The following is a 15551-nucleotide window of genomic DNA, read 5'->3' as shown; positions in this document are numbered from 1 at the left end:
GGTCTTGGGAACCATAGGGTGGACTGGTAACGGCAGGTGTTCTTGAGCAAGGCACCACATCCAAACAGCTCCCTGGCCCAGAAACACTGGCAGCCCTTTTGCTCTGCCACCTCTCCAATTATAGGTCCTTTTTAATGTTTATACATGAACATGCAAGTGTATTTCCAGCCTGTGTTAGTAATTCGGGGATTAACAAATCTTATCTGCACAATTTGATTACTTTGCATCCAGCCTGTCATGAACATGTTGGCACAGTGGTCTCCCTCAATCATTTATATCAAATACATTTTTCTTTGCTACTCTGTACTGAACTTCGTTTCATTGTGAGTATGAAGCAACCTGTGAGCTTAAATCCAGAAAAACATTGTGTTGAGTAAATATTGATGCCAGACCGATACAAACTGTTCAGAACTTTTAATTTGGACAACAAGGATTAAACCAATGTTAAAATGACATCAAATCCAAGGCCGGGCAGGTGAAAACCAGCCAGTAAGAGTTGAGGAATGAGAGACAGATGGGAGGGAAACGGGGCAGAAAGAAAAGTCAAGCTATCAACTCAAGTCACCCTCAATATAAGGATTCACAGATGCGGGAGACCAAAGTTACAAAAACGTTTTTCTTCTAAAATAAAAAAAGGCCTTTGCCGTGAAAATGATGTGTAGAATCTATGTACATCACTCTCAGATCATGTATGCATACAAAAAAAATCCACATCACAGGATGCTTGTGTTCAAGTATATTCACCAACTTCATCTCCATGATTAAGCATTCTCGTCTTTCCACATTTTTTTTTTTTTTTTTGAAATAAAATGTCCTTCAAAATAAAAACCAAATGCAGAATACCACATTTTATGTCCTACCAATACATATATACTGTATAAATACATACATAAATATATTTTACATACAACAGCCATAAATTTGAAAAGGGGATATACAGAGCAAAGGGGAGGGTGGGTGGTAGTGTGTGTTTTTAGCTTGTGTTGTAAAATGGTTTGTCCCTCTATGATCTCGTCAGTCAGATACGCAGGTGTGGTGCTGTGTGTTGGTGTGTGTGTCCATGTTCACGCCACACACACTGCAGATGTGGCCGTCTCAGTTGGCCCAGTAGGGGGAGCTGCCGTAGCTCGACTTGTTGACTTGGCTCTTCTGCTGCAGGCTGTTGGACTGGCCCCGCTGGTTGGGAACCCCCTGAACACACAGAGAAATACAAATTAGCTTCCCAGAAACTCACGGGTAAAAGCCTGAGCGACCATAAAGTGTCTGCGGCGTGGGTTACCTGTCCATCCTGAGCAAGATGGTGGTGCAGCAGCTGTGAGTGTGGTTGCTGGTGAGGCAGGATGTGGAGGAATGGAGCCGGTGCATAGCCTCCAGGAGCTGCTCCAGGGTTCAGAGGCCCCGGGCCCCCCAGTGCTGATGGCAGACTGAAGGGAGGAGGGGTCCCCGCATGGAATCCCTGCTTATCAAAAGACTGGAGAACGAAGATGAGGCATCAATTAATCAGGTCTTAATGATCTGTTGGTATAAACAACAACTACACAGCAAGAAACAGGGCAGGAGTTGTGAGAGGCTCACCTGCGTCTTATTGTAAACACTTCCACTGATGTCTGGCACCCCCGAGTTACTGGACGTAACGGAGACGCCTAGGAGAGTTACGCACCAACATTTCTATTAATTTAATTTACCAAGGGTTAAAAATAGGTTATGCAGACGTGTGGAATGGGATACGCTTAGCTATCCAAAGCTTGAGAATAGGGGCTCTGATACTAAATAAAAATGATTTACAGTATATATTAATCACAAACCCAGAATTGGAGAGCCTGAATAAATAAAAAACACCAAACACTAACCAAATAACCTCAAAACTAAACTGATCTAAATCCAACTACTAAATGGTCCCAAATATTGTATTTCATCAGTTTAAACATTGGTATAACATAAGTAAGATAAGCACAGAAACATAAGGGAACATAAAAGTATATTTCCAAGTAAAGGAACTTGCTGAAGCCCCCCCCCCCACCCATTTAGGGTAGTCAAGCTCAGACATATATTAACAACACATGCTTTTAATTATAATTCCGGACAATTTGAAAAATCTCAAATTATCATTATAAAAGACGTGTCTATTTGTCGTACCTTTGCCAGGCCCAGAAGCAGCAGATTTGGCTTGTGCCTGTGAGGAGGAGTTGTATCCTTTACTGTAGTCGACTCCTGCCGGCCCCGCTGTCAGCTCCTCGTACCCTGCACAGGAAAACAAAGTTCAGCCCTCGAGCAAAACACATCACTTCCTGTGCAAGACAAACCCCAATACTAATAACAAAAGTGTTTAGTATAGTATTCGTTTTATTTGTCCCCGAGGGGAAAATGGGTTGCAGCCCATCACAAAGGCATATAAAAAGATAAGACAATACGTCACTGACAACAACATAGACACAGATTAAAACAAACAGATATAAGAAAACCAGATATCGGCAGACATGACGAGGGGCCTATAGGTCCTCATTTGCGAAATAGAGGGGACAGGGCCAGACCAGCTGGGTTTATGTAGGAGTTTGATGGCTTGTGGGACGAAAGACAGCCGAGATCTGTTCTTTTTTTAACAGAGGGGGACGATATCTCCGCCCGGATGGCAACAGTTCAAAGTAAGAGGCAAGAGGGTGCCTCAGGTCACTCACAATTTTAAAACTCTGTCCTTGTTTAAGCATTGTTTAAGCATTCTATATTAGCAAATGAGATTCCTGTCAATTTACTGGACAATGTTACGGGAGCTCCTTGAATGAACATTGGTGTTCACTGACCTGAGCTGAAGGCGTGCTGTCCGTAGCCGCTGGGCTGCTGCTGCTGCTGCTGCGTCTGCTGCTGGAAGGGGCTGGCCGAGGGGTTACCCAGACCCAGGCCCATGCTGTGCTGCTTGGCAGAGGCTGGACCCCCGGGAGGAACGAACATGTGGCCGTACTGGAAGGCAGCAGCGTTGGCCACAGCGCCCGGCATCCCCGCGTAGTAAGGCAGGCCTGTGTAGCTGTAGCCCGGGGGCAGGAAGGCCTGCTGGCTGCTGTGGTGCTGCGGCTGGCCCTGGGGCTGCTGGGCCTGGGGGGGCTGCTGCTGGGCCTGGTTCTGGCCTTGGCTCTGGCCCTGGGAAGGCTGCTGGGCTGCCAGGCTTGCGGGGGGCGCCGGGGAGGTGGAGTCATTCCTGCCGAACTTTGTGACTTCACCTGACAAATATTTGAGATGTCAGGCGAGAACAATCACGGGGATTTTGGACAAGGCCATCAAAGGGGGGCCAGTGTTTTACCTGAGTAGGGGTTGTTGGCTAGGCCCCCGTCTCTGCCAGAGAGAGTCGCTGCGGGGCCCGGGAATGTGATTCCATAGTAATCCTGCAAAGAGGGCTGAAGGACAGCAGAGGATCAGAAGGAGCCACACAACTGGATACAAGTGAGTCCTACGGAGTGTGACGATGAGGCTCACCATTGGCAGTCTGGACTGGAGCATATGGAGGTCTTCGTAACCATAGATCTGCTGTGAAACACAGGTAGTTAGCTTTTTTCTTTTTAAGAAGAGAATCAAATGTTGAGTTTATGAATAAACATTTGAAGCTTCAAACTATTCAGTCCAGTCCTAATGCAGCCACAGAATACTCTTTACGAAAACAAAGTAACAATAATCCACTTCAGTGACTCTAAATCCTGAGGGGTACTCACTGGGTATGCTGGCAGCAGCCCCCCGGGGCCCATGATATACTGGTTGGGCAGTAGAGGGGGAACTCCCTGTGACAAGTTAGGGGGAGCTTTACCTGTGAACACATTGACACAACAACCATCACGTGAAGAACTACAAATACAATGAATTGGGCTAATCACAATGTGACAGAGATCACACATTCCCCTTGTGTCAGTGTGTGTGTGTGTGTGTGTGTGTGTGTGTGTGTGTGTGTGTGTGTGTGTGTGTGTGTGTGTACCAGAGGAGGAGAGCAGGGGGTTGTTCCTCTGTGCGTTGAGGTTGGACGTGGCATTAGCTCCATTGGAGCCGAGTCCGAGCGCCGAGTTGGCGGCGGCCATGGCGGCAGAGTGGAGTCCGCTGGCGCTGATGATGCCGCCCACAGAGCCGCCCATGTTGGGCATGTTCACCAGGTGGCTGATGCTGCTGCTACTGATGCTGCTGCTGTTGTGGGAGGAGTGGAGCGACGAGGGCTGCGAGTACGACCCCGTGGAAGGAGCCAGAGAGCTCACACCGCTGTTGTCAACACAGGTGTACTGCGGACGAGAAATAAGTCCATTTGAGTTGGTGATGCAGAGACACAATGTTGAGTTTGCTAAACCAGCTGTTTTGTATACAGGGTTAAAGATAACACGGGAGACTTTGCGTTGTGTGTGATGACACTGGTACTTACAGTTAGAGCGCTGGAGCCCATAGCTGAGGAATGACTGCTGACATGGCTGTAGAGTGACGGCAGAAAGGAAACGGATGATTGGCTGCACTGATAAAACATTTGCAAAGCTGCATCTCACTAACAAAGAAACAAAATGGTTATTTATTAGCTTAAGAACTGTAATTTAACAACTGGTAATAAATGGTAAAGAAGTCAAAGCCAAGCAGAAAAAGCTGGGAAACCTTTTGACTTGTGGCCAGATTTGCAGGAACGGTAGGCAAGTTTTTTTGCATGCAACATTTCAGTTTGTAAACCGCAACACTGTGTTTTCTGACCTGCTGTGTGAGTTGAGATGGCTGGCAGAGGGCATGTCCTGGGCCAGGCTGGAGAGCGCGGAGCTGTGTGGAGGCATGGAGGAGGGGAGGTGGGAGGAAGGTGCCGAGGGTCCGTTGGTGCAGATGTTCAGAGACGGCGACTCTGGCTTCGGAGTGGAGGATGCTGATGAAGCTGAGAGGAGGAGGAGGAGGAGGAGGAGGAGGAGGAGGAGGAGGAGGAGGAGGAGGAGGAGGAGGAGGAGGAGGAAGGGATTTATTTTGTCAAAATGCCACAACCCAAACAGGACGTTACAATAGAAGGTATAAACTTACTGTCGAGCGCGGGGGCAGAGGTCCTCACACCATTCAGACCATTCTGGTGAAAAGAACAACAGAGCTTAACAGATCGATACCACACATCATATTTCTAAGTAACAGTCAGTCCATTAACCACAGCAGGTGACAGTCAGTTTACTTTTGTTCCACTCAAAACATCCAAACTCTAACTTTAAGTGTCTATGGGCAAATGTCCGTATGCTCAAGTCATCTCAAAGTTTACAGTCCAGAGTTTCCCAATGCAGGGCGGACCCTCGACCGCCCGTTTGCCTGCAACAAGCAATACATCAGTGTCCGGCTGTTGATACAACTATGCTGTAGAAGAGGATCCTTTCTCATCCCAGAATTCCCCTGAAAAGGCTCCAGGGTGATGATGATTTTTTTTTGGCTAATTCTACTCACCATGACTGGCCCCGTGGCCTCTTTGCTCTGGGAAAAGGCCAGTCGTGAGTGAGGGGGCATGGTCCCATCGTAACCTCCCCCCACTGAGGAGTAGTGGGAGGAGCTGGGTATGGAGGAGGAGGCGGAGGAGACTGTCGAAGAGGAGGGAATGCCGCTCCCTAATGAGGAGGGAGTGAGGTTGGGCAGCTGCACTGAGGAGTGGTACACCGGCTCTGCTGAGGAGAGGGGCAGAGGCAGGGCGACGGAGAGGGGGCTGCCCAGCGACTCACTGCGGGACAGCAGTGAGAGGAGAACAACTCGTCAGATAAAACGTTCGACTTTATTCACAAACCATATCGTTTCTGTAATATCATTCACTTGAGAGGAAACTAATCAATCAGCAGTAAGGATGTAACTAGAACCGGTACTTTGGTGCCAAGGTACATCTCAACTTTACTACGATGTGTTCAAATGTAATCAATGCAATCTTTGACCTTATAACAAAAAGTTAGTAATCGTAATCAACTTTGTTTAGTTTTGGTTTTTTACCGCAATTGTTAACTTTCATTGGTATTGACTTCTACATTTGTGGTATTGGTACGTCCCGGGTCAGCAGCGGCAGTACCTGAGCGGTTTGGAGTACAGGCTGGTCTGGCTCTGGATGCCTGGTCCCGGTGCAGGAAGAGTTGGGGCGGGGGCCGGGGTGGACTCCCTGGATTGGCTCACACAATTGTCGACGATTCCGAACTCGGGCATTGCCGACTCCGAGCCGAAGTCCAGCGCTCCGAACTGGAGATTCAGACCCGGGACTTCAGCCGAGCCCGGCATCTCTACCGCGGTGGCGGGAATCTGCCGGGGAGGGGGGGGGTTATAGGTTTGTACCAAACTATTTTATGAGACAATGTTACCATTTAGGAGGTTGTACCCTGATGTGTGATTTGATGTCAATTAAGTAGTACTTATTACAATATTTGTAATAAATAAAACAATTAAGAAAATTATTTTGATGATTAGTAATTCCTTCGGTTAAGACATTTTAATGCAACAACTTAACTGTAGTTCCAGTTATCAACCTATGAATGAGTTTATGAATATATTTAGGTGTATTAAATATGAATTATCAATGATAACTGTTTATACTCTGACTTGCTCAAACTAGAACCCCGACATGTTGGTGGTAGGATGGAGGAATACTGTTGTCATCACCGTCGTCACATACTCATTTCATGACCCTAAAAGTGAAATGTAGCATCTATTCGTAATATCTTGTAGTAATAACTACTGGAGCTGAATTTAAGAGATATCCCAACTCTCTGTCCAACATCTTCAGCCCCCTGCAGTACCTTTGATGATGGAGGTATCCTTCGTTTCTGGACTTTGAGCTGCGCCCGTTGCTGCTGTGGCGTGTTGCCGCCCTGAGGGTCCAGCCCTGCGCCGGGGGCATGAGGTTTAGCACCAGCAGCCATCGCCTGGCCTGCCTGTGCCAGGGGGCCGGTGAGGTGGGGGGCGGGCGAGGCGGAAGCAGGGGGCGCTTGGTGTTGCGATGGAGGACTGGGCTGACGGGCCAGAGGCAGGGAGGGGCCCGCATGCCTCTGGACCAGATGGCTCAGCACAAGAGAGGGCTCGGGCTGCAGGCCAAACTCACCTGCAGACACGCAACAAACATAGGACAGGGTTTACAAACACTACACGGGCCTTTGTTCATATACTGGAATGCTTCCAACTGACAAACATCATCCCTTCTCTTATTGAGATGTATCGTGCATGGTCCTCGCTAAGTTAAGACTCAAAATAATAATGTTGAAACATAAAATGCAGCATGATGGCCACACTCACGGCTGAACTGTGAGGACAGTGAGGTGGAGTTGGATTCTGATGCCTTGATGTCCCAGCTGGATGAGGAGGGTGGAGGGACAGGTGCTCCCAGGCATGGCAGTCGTCCCATGGAGGGGTTGCTCCCTTGGGTGCTGGAAGGAGGCGCCGCCTGGGCCGAGGGCAGCGGACCCAGGCCAGGACCCTTCAGCTGTTCCAGTATCTGAGCTCCGGCGCTGGGCGGAGGCCTCTTGGCCTGGCCCAGGTCCCCGAAACCAGCTCCCAGAACTGACGACTGGCACACATGGGAGGAGAGGGCGTAACCATCAGTCTGTGTGTGTATGGGTTCATTTACATGTGACGGATGAAAGGAATGAGTCAAATCTAAAGAAATGTTTTCATTACCAGAGCAGCATGAGCGTAGCTTGTGCTGCTGGTGGTGCTGCGGCCGGAGGGGGGGTGTTGCTGCTGTGGCTGGTGGTGGTGGTGGGAGTTGGTGAAGACCAGACTCTGAGAGGAAGAGGACGAAGGTGGTTCTCTTCCTCCGCCCACAGGCTTCTGCAGCAGAGAGGCGAGGTCCAGACTGTAGTACAGTGCCGACAGTTAGAAAGGGCTTGCAGGAGTCGACAGTTGCCAATGTAACGGGTTATTAATAGATACAAGTACATTCTAAGTAGCAATGATTTATCAACAATATACCTCTATAGTTTGTCAAGTAAAGGTATTCCTTCATTGCCAACATAGTTTTAGATTAGTATAAAATAACTACTTAGCAATTTGTAGCAAATAATAGTCTGTAATTATTCTGAAGTTGCACGACAACGAAACATCAGGGCCACTTTTAATGTTATAATTGAGCTGGTTTTAGCTACCTTTGCCCAGGTGTGATGTGGTTCTCAGCAGCAGGTGCACATGAGGCGGTGAACACTTTGGTCTCCGATAGCTAAACAAACAAACAACAACACAGGAGACATTGTTTGAAAACAAACAACCACAACATTGTTACTGTGATCTACAGACTTCTGCTGCACCAGTCTCAACTCACACTGACATCCTCACTCCAGTCCTCGGACGCCCAGTCCTCCAAGGTATGTCTCCAGGTAACTGGAGAGAAACAGATGATGAGTCACAGAATTCAAATACAGGTGGGATAAACAGGTTAACGCCATGTGAACATTTTTCTAAAATACATTTGAGCTACCATGTGAGGCAACCCTGCCGCTGCACGGAGCAGAGGCCGAGTAGTGAGGTTTTTATTTATTTGTTGAACACCAGCACTGATAAACAAAAATGACCTGCATGGAATATTTCCATTAAAATATCAAAAGAAGCGAATCAACACCAGGTAGTAATGTCATTGCAAGATCGTTGGTAACGACTAGACTACCGACAGCTGAAGAGCATATCAGTTCTAAAACGCACACCTGTGCCATCTGTGCTGTTGGTGCCCGCTGTGTCCCACATCTCACCCTGTGCACCCCCTGATCCGGACTCTGATGTGTAGTCCGCTGGGTTGAAGGTCCTGGGGAAGAGGGAAGGAGCGGTATATTTAGTTACACAGAAATAAAGTGAAGAGGAAGGAAGAGGTGGACTGATGCAGTTAGTTATGTTTCTTATAACACTTTCTGAAGGAGCTTTCGGTTCCTGGTTGTTGGGTTTTCGGTAGGGATGAGTACCGAGCCCCGGTATTAAACGGGCCCCGAGGCTGAATTATTAAAGACCGTGGTACCGTTAAGCTCCGACATTAACGGTCTTTTTATCGGTAATGGAGACATGTCAAAAATATATGTATATGTATTATTGCTACACAAACATTATATTCCGTTTCTAATATGCAAAAAGCGTGCAAAATGCGTCTTTTTAGTATTTTCGATCTTTCCAATCCAGGCGAGAGATCTCTCTCCCCCGCCTGCTTGGGAGGGGGCGGGGCAGTTTACACACACGCAGCTGCTACATGCAGCAACACACACGCACGCAGCTGCTACAACATGCAGCAACACACACACACGGAGGAGATGGCGGAGAGAACGCGCTCCGAGGCGTGGTTAAACTTTACCCGTCTCGATGTGGACAATGCTCGTTGCCAAAAGCACAATAAGAGTTTGCATGTCAGGGCGGTAACACGAGCAATGTGTCTAAACATTTAGCAAAAGTGCTCCACTTCCAGACGGAGGAATGCACCGGGTTCCACTGTCTTTCTAGTAGCTCTGTAGCCCCGTCCATGAGTAACGTTTCCACGTCAGGTGTTCTGTATGCTAGCAGCAACACACGGAGTTAACTCAATTATACAAACATGGGTTAATGATTAGAGGAAACTGAGTTATTTATTTTGTTAAAGTTTCAGCTATTCCGTTTACAGTTCTGTCATCAGATTATTTAATACGATTTGTTAAAACATTGTGGTTTCATTTGATGTGAAATATTATTTATTTTATTTAAATAAAAAGCAATGTTAGTTTTGTTCACAATTTGTTTAGTTAGTTTACCTTATTTTTTTCTCCAAAAGAACCGATAAGAGTACCGTTAAAAGACCGGATCGATATCGATAAAACCGTTAAAACCTTAGCGATACCCATCCCTAGTTTTCGGTGTCGTGGAAAGGGAGAGGGGAGATGCGTTTATTATTATGTTTTTCAGATGTTAATGAGACTGAAGACTCACAATCAATAAGGTCCAAACTCAAGAATACGTTACATTTACTGGCCTGAAAAACACTCTAGTAACAAAAGTACACCTAAAAGTAGAAAGGCTGCATGATTTGTGAAAAGAAAACAGATTGCAATTTGTTTTACTGCTTTGTAATTGCAATATGATTCATAATATCAGAGGGAATTACCCATTTTGAAACGTACTCACATAATCATTACAAATATATATTTGATGGGGATCTGTACCAAACAATGATTTGTATTAAGTCTGTGGAATACCATTAGTAGGCCGTACTTATCTGCAGCACCACAATACTTCCTTCAGAGTGATTTTATATTTTCACATATTTTGCATTCATCAAATATTTTGCTAACTGCGATTTTGATATTGTCCATGCTCTATTACAAAACCCATGTACGTGCTTGTTGTCACCATACCCCATGCCTTGGGCCGAGAACCGGGTCCCTGGTGGTCCTCTGCCTCGGCCTCGACCTCCAGATCCTGCAGATCCTGCGTAACATTCACAAAAAGGTCAACAGCGTCCACTACAGCGCTGGGGGTACTAACAAAGCGTTTTCAAGTGCTCACTGCTGACCTCGTCCCGCACCTCTGGCCCGGCGACCTCGGTCTGCACCTCTGTCCACGGGCATCACTTCCATCACCCCATTCTCCTCTGGACGCACTGTATGTGTTCAAAACACAAGTGCACATCAAATGAGAAAAATGGATTTGCAGTAATGATACTGTAAAGAAGGAGACAGGAAAGTCAGAATGAAATAAAGGTAGAGTTTATCCTCCCTACCCGGTCGGCTGCGGCTGGCCCCCCTGCCCTTGCGGTTGGCAGCCCCACGGCCCTTGCTCGCCTCCCTCTCTCCTTTCTTCTCCCTGTTTTCCTTGTTCTCCTTGCTGTCTGACGGACCCTCCTTCACCAGCGGTTTCTTCTTCCCTACCGTCTCCCATGAGGTCTAAAAACATGGGCAGTATACATCAGTAAGTAAACTATGCACTTTTTTAATTAAAACAAAAATGGCATCTTTGTCTCCATCAGTCACATTTCAGAGTTGTATAGTGTGGTTGCTTTAGCCTGTGTGTATTCTGACCAAGAGGCTAACGCAACGCGACAAAAACATTCCTGGAAATGGTTACAGAAAAGCTATAATGCCGGACATTTTCGACCAACTTGTCTGAAGGGTTCTGTTCTGCATGCAGGAAGAAAACAAATCGGATTGGGACCTGTGAGCTGTAGAAATTCAAAATCAAAACACTAATTATAATTTTTTAGCAACTACAATGAATGTTTGACTCATGTATTATTAGGCCACTCCTTTGTTTGCGCTGGTCATGATCTTGACGAGTTCGGTAGAAGAAGTTGTTATCAGAGGGTTGCCGTGTATAACACCAGTTATTTGCTATTTTTGGAGTTCCTCAAAACCAAAACAACAAGCAGGGCAGCTGTCTGGCCGGCTGCCCTGCAGCCTCTAGTCGCCATCTGTGCCGGCTGGTATGCATCACAAATGTTGGGACACTCACTCGGACTTGGCAGAACAACACAAGTGTTTTTTCCCCTTTAAACCTTCCCCTTGGAAACATGTCCTCGGTCTGAGATCTGTCCTTTAGTTTGTTCACCTTCATTTCAAAAGGCCAACCGTCTTAGACAAAAAAGTGATGCGAGCTACTTAGTGATTTTTCAAAGTCCAACAGTACGACGCTTAAAGCCGTGACAGCACACAATGCCATGCTTATTAAATCATTTGAGATGAATGGAATTCAGCCATAATTACGGTTATGTATTACACCTGTGCTTTTCTTACTCGAACATGTTAAAAGAAGGTCTGGTTGATTTGTGGCAGCTCGAGTATGATTAACAATTTAGAGCATGAATGATTTTTCTCACTTATGTTCACAGTCCATGTGCTCATCATCAATCTTTCTAATTTAAAATACCAATTTCATTCAAATCAATTATCGTTTTGGGCCATCGCATATTCTGTCTACCAAGCAAAATAAATCTATTCACACTATCTGAAATTGCAAATAAATATTGTTGAAAAAAAACACAGGCTAGTATGAGAAGTGTAACAAAGGGATTACATAAAACATGGTGTGGTTACCATGTCTGAGGTGCTCTCCAGGAGAAAGTTGATGGCTCTGCTCACATCCTCGTTGCAGTCGTGGAGCGCTACCATGCACTCATCCTGGTTCCTCCCAGTCACCTCCATCAGCTGGGGAAAGCAACAAATACACTTTGTATTGGAAATTCTGCGTTGTTTTTTTGTAAGTGATTTTAAAGTACATAGCATGTAGATATCTTTTCTCAGTGTGTAAACATAACATTGATGCCATATTAGTTGACAGCTACAACGTTAGTAAAGACTGATGGAACACGCTGTTTAAAACAAAAATGTGGCGTCAGCTTGGGACAGACCTGACTAAGCATGAATTCAGAATTTCTACAAACCAGCAACAGGATGTAGTTAGTTCAGCATTCTCTTGATCCATTCATTGCAACTAAATGAAGGTGTATATGAGTTCAAACCACTGCAGGAAACTCATTTAAGCCACAGACAATGTCAAATGAATAAACACATGATGGTTTGTTTTGTGTTTGGTGTGAACACAGCACCAGTAGTGTTCCTCACCTGGTTAACTTTGCCTTCGAAGTCAGCATCATTCTTGTCATAGATCACCTGTGCGAGCCGGATCTGCTCAGCTGTAGCCTTTTGGTTCACAGCAGAAAACAAATGTAAGAACGAAATATCTTCACACCGTATTAGTTACACCTATCATATTGTTAACTTGTCAGCCATAAAATCTTCCTTAACAACCAAACATCTATTATATTTAACACAGTTAGAAAGGTATGTATTTGACTATATTGTTACTAAGCAAGGGCCTACGATTGTCCCTATTGAAAGCTAATGTAGATCCTTTTCAATAATGATAAAGGAGGTCTCCTTGCATAATGTGTGCACTCTGGCTTTGTTGGCAAGAGTAATCGTGTGCACACTGGTGTTTTGTTTCAAAATCTCTATGGCTTAAGGCAGTGTGCTTTCTTCACGTTTATGTGGTTGCGGTGGCCCACCTGTATCTGTTTTTGTGGTTGTGATGTTTGAGTAGCAGCAGGCAGCGCTTTTTCCCGAGGGCCCCGGGCCTTTTCGCCGCCCAGCGAGCTCATCATATACAGTATATACAAAACTCTGTATGTACAAAATAGAAAAATCTGCAAAAAAGGAAACAAGAAGCGTGGAAGGATGAGTGAAATCAACCAACCGTTCTGCAAACACAAGCATTTCATTCACAATGATGTTAGAGCAGAGCCTCGATACTTTCCCATGTACGAGGGGAAAGAAAGAACAAAGTGCTTAATACCAACAATATGTGTTGTGAGCATAGCAAAGCTATATTGCACAATCATGAATACTGCTTATGAAGGCTGTAAGAGCAGTGGGCCACACCAGCTTTGCTGAGAATCTGGGTCAAGGAGGAGAAGCGACCTAGTGTCCTCTTACAAAAATCACAGACCCAAGAGTGTGAAGCAGAACAAACACCACACACCCTGACCTCAAAGCCCCTTTACACGCTACATAGTTTACAGCCTCAGATTATAAACACACATACACACTCACAAACCGCAGTAGAATATTAAATCCTCTCCTGCACAAGTTGTAACTTGATGCAAATTGGCTGTGATACCTTATAGACTAGTAAGAACTAATAATTTCAGTAGCAAATATTAAACACTTCTTAAAACCCTTTGCACACACAGGGCTTTATCCACCTGCATCTATATGGAAAAGGCAATTGCTAAATTCCGTTAAATGACAAAAGAACAACACGTTGTACTTTTGGAGTTGCAAGCTTTGACTAAGGTGGGTACTAGAATAATACCTACAGATATCCCCAGTGACCCATTTGTTTTATGTGAGAGAACAATAGCAATCCAGTTTACAGTGTCTGAGTGACGTTGCCAAATGCACTGCTGCCATTGGCTGCTGCTCTGAACAAAGCTTGTGCAAAAGGACGAACTGGCATAAAATGTGATTTCAATGAAAAATCTAAACCTCTTTTTAATATTGAAATACCTACGGCAGTAGCAGTATTTTGTACTCAAATAATACAATTATAACATATCATTACAAGTATGAGTCTCGACGTTCTTAAAAGATAAACAACAACAAACCATGACAGAGTAACTCCGCATATCTTGTTCATTACATTTACGTGTACAGTGACAAATAAATACCAGTTATGTAAAACATAACGTGTCAACATATATAAAACATCTACCTGGTAACATCTTACAAATAATTGACTAGCTACCGTTTTTTTTAGTAATAAACCAAGCGGAGCGTTGTTATGAACCGATGCTAACGTTAGCATGTTGCTATCATGTTACTTATTACTTGACTCTACATATTACTCTGTAACGGTTGACGTTCCGTGTATATGTTGCAAAATAAAAGCATGTCCTCGTAGCATCCTTTTTTTTAACTCAACACTGACCGATTTTGAGCTGTTGGTATTGTGGTCCCTTTGTCCTCGCTAGCACAGACTCGTGTTAGCTTTAACGTGCTAATGCTGACACCATAGCATCGATACTGAGCAGCGGGGATGAAGCTAGCTAACGGTGCTACCTAAATCTGCTCCAAGTTGATAGCCAACGGCTGTGTAACTGGCGTGCTCGTGTCTTATCCGTATTTATAGATCCGTAGAGTTATCTAACGATGCTGGCGGTTACATCAGACTCGTCCTCGAACAGATAAACAACAGGCTTGACGTCTAACAACATATCGGTGTTAAATCTGAAGAAAAAAGGCCTCTCAGCGGGGCACAATCCCATCCCGACATTGCTCGCCGGGAAACAAGACAACAGAAAAATTGCATCCTTAACAACCCCGCGCCGGATAAACAACGAAGCCAGCGAACAACTATTTCAGCGAGTAGGCGTTTAAATACTCATTTTAAACGCGTTGTGATACAGAAAGTGAACTTAGTAAAACATTAGAAAAATTGTGTTTTTATTACCTGCTAACACGCTTCACTCGGCCAGCAGCAGACAAGGTGGTCACGTGATGTGCCCTGCCGTGGTGGTGATGCTCCCCTCTCCTCTTGGGTCACAACTAACTTCCTAACGACCTTCCCCATGAAACACAGAGGTGGAAGAAGTACTCCGAATATTTACTTACATTAAAGTAGCCATACTACAGTGGACAAATACTCAGTTACAAGTATTAGTAGTCCTGCATTCAAAATTGCACTTAAGTCAAGTATTGGCTTCTAAATATACTTTAAATACCAAAAGTAGAAGTATTTGTTATGCAGAATGGCTCCTTTAAGCACCTGTTATGTTTAAATTGTTGTATTATAATTATTGGTGCATTAATGTGTTCATCACTTCAATGTTGAGCTGGGTAAATGTAGGGTTTATTTTGATTACTTCTTTATACACTACTGGGTAGCTGAACAAATAAACAAGCCCAAAAATGTATTAGTCCATTTATATTTTTTATTAATAATCCAAATATTTAACGTAACTATTTGTGCAAAATTACTGCTGTCGAGTAAAAAAATACCACATGTGCCCACAAATTGTGGTCGCGTAAAAGTATAAAGTAGCATAATGTGAAAATACTGAAGTACATGTACCACAATGTATTTTATAAGTACAGTACTTGAGTAAATGTACTTAGTTA

The 15551-nt window shown here is 44.9% G+C and overlaps 1 protein-coding gene across 6 annotated transcripts; it reads right to left on the bottom strand.

Annotated features, from left to right (window-relative positions):
• Window positions 1-399: 399 nt before the first annotated feature.
• Window positions 400-14986, bottom strand: ubap2a (ubiquitin associated protein 2a). 6 transcript variants are annotated; one of them, XM_071203096.1, is made up of 27 exons: window positions 14884-14986; window positions 12941-13078; window positions 12498-12575; window positions 11970-12080; window positions 10661-10823; window positions 10454-10540; window positions 10296-10368; window positions 8634-8731; window positions 8255-8313; window positions 8082-8152; window positions 7615-7792; window positions 7234-7504; window positions 6741-7042; window positions 6023-6246; window positions 5419-5686; window positions 5014-5056; window positions 4702-4873; window positions 4388-4433; window positions 3956-4250; window positions 3699-3790; window positions 3466-3516; window positions 3293-3374; window positions 2799-3212; window positions 2137-2241; window positions 1576-1643; window positions 1280-1471; window positions 400-1191 (listed from the first exon to the last, which is right to left on the bottom strand). In XM_071203096.1, exons 2-27 carry the CDS (start codon window positions 13034-13036, stop codon window positions 1096-1098), a joined length of 3735 nt encoding a protein of 1244 aa, XP_071059197.1. In that variant the 5' UTR covers window positions 13037-13078; window positions 14884-14986; the 3' UTR covers window positions 400-1095. The 6 variants fall into 6 exon arrangements, with proteins under 6 accessions (XP_071059197.1, XP_033938891.1, XP_071059198.1 ...); XM_034083000.2 differs by having other exon boundaries at window positions 3293-3386; window positions 3466-3513; XM_071203097.1 differs by having other exon boundaries at window positions 3466-3513.
• Window positions 14987-15551: the final 565 nt, after the last annotated feature.

Source organism: Pseudochaenichthys georgianus, chromosome 5 (assembly GCF_902827115.2).
Source record: "Pseudochaenichthys georgianus chromosome 5, fPseGeo1.2, whole genome shotgun sequence".
NCBI lineage: Eukaryota > Metazoa > Chordata > Actinopteri > Perciformes > Channichthyidae > Pseudochaenichthys > Pseudochaenichthys georgianus.
Note: the sequence above shows the minus strand (reverse complement) of the source record. Positions and strands in the feature narration are given on the sequence as shown.

Bases quoted from the DNA above. Each gene is read 5' to 3' on its own strand.
- ubap2a (XM_034082998.2), bottom strand. From the start codon at position 13,036: ATGATGAGCTCGCTGGGCGGCGAAAAGGCCCGGGGCCCTCGGGAAAAA. The intron at 10,369-10,453 runs GTCAGCAGTGAG...AATGTTACGCAG, and splicing joins GGCCAGAGGTGCGGGACGAG to GATCTGCAGGATCTGGAGGT. The intron at 3,213-3,292 runs GTAAAACACTGG...AATATTTGTCAG, and splicing joins AGCCAACAACCCCTACTCAG to GTGAAGTCACAAAGTTCGGC.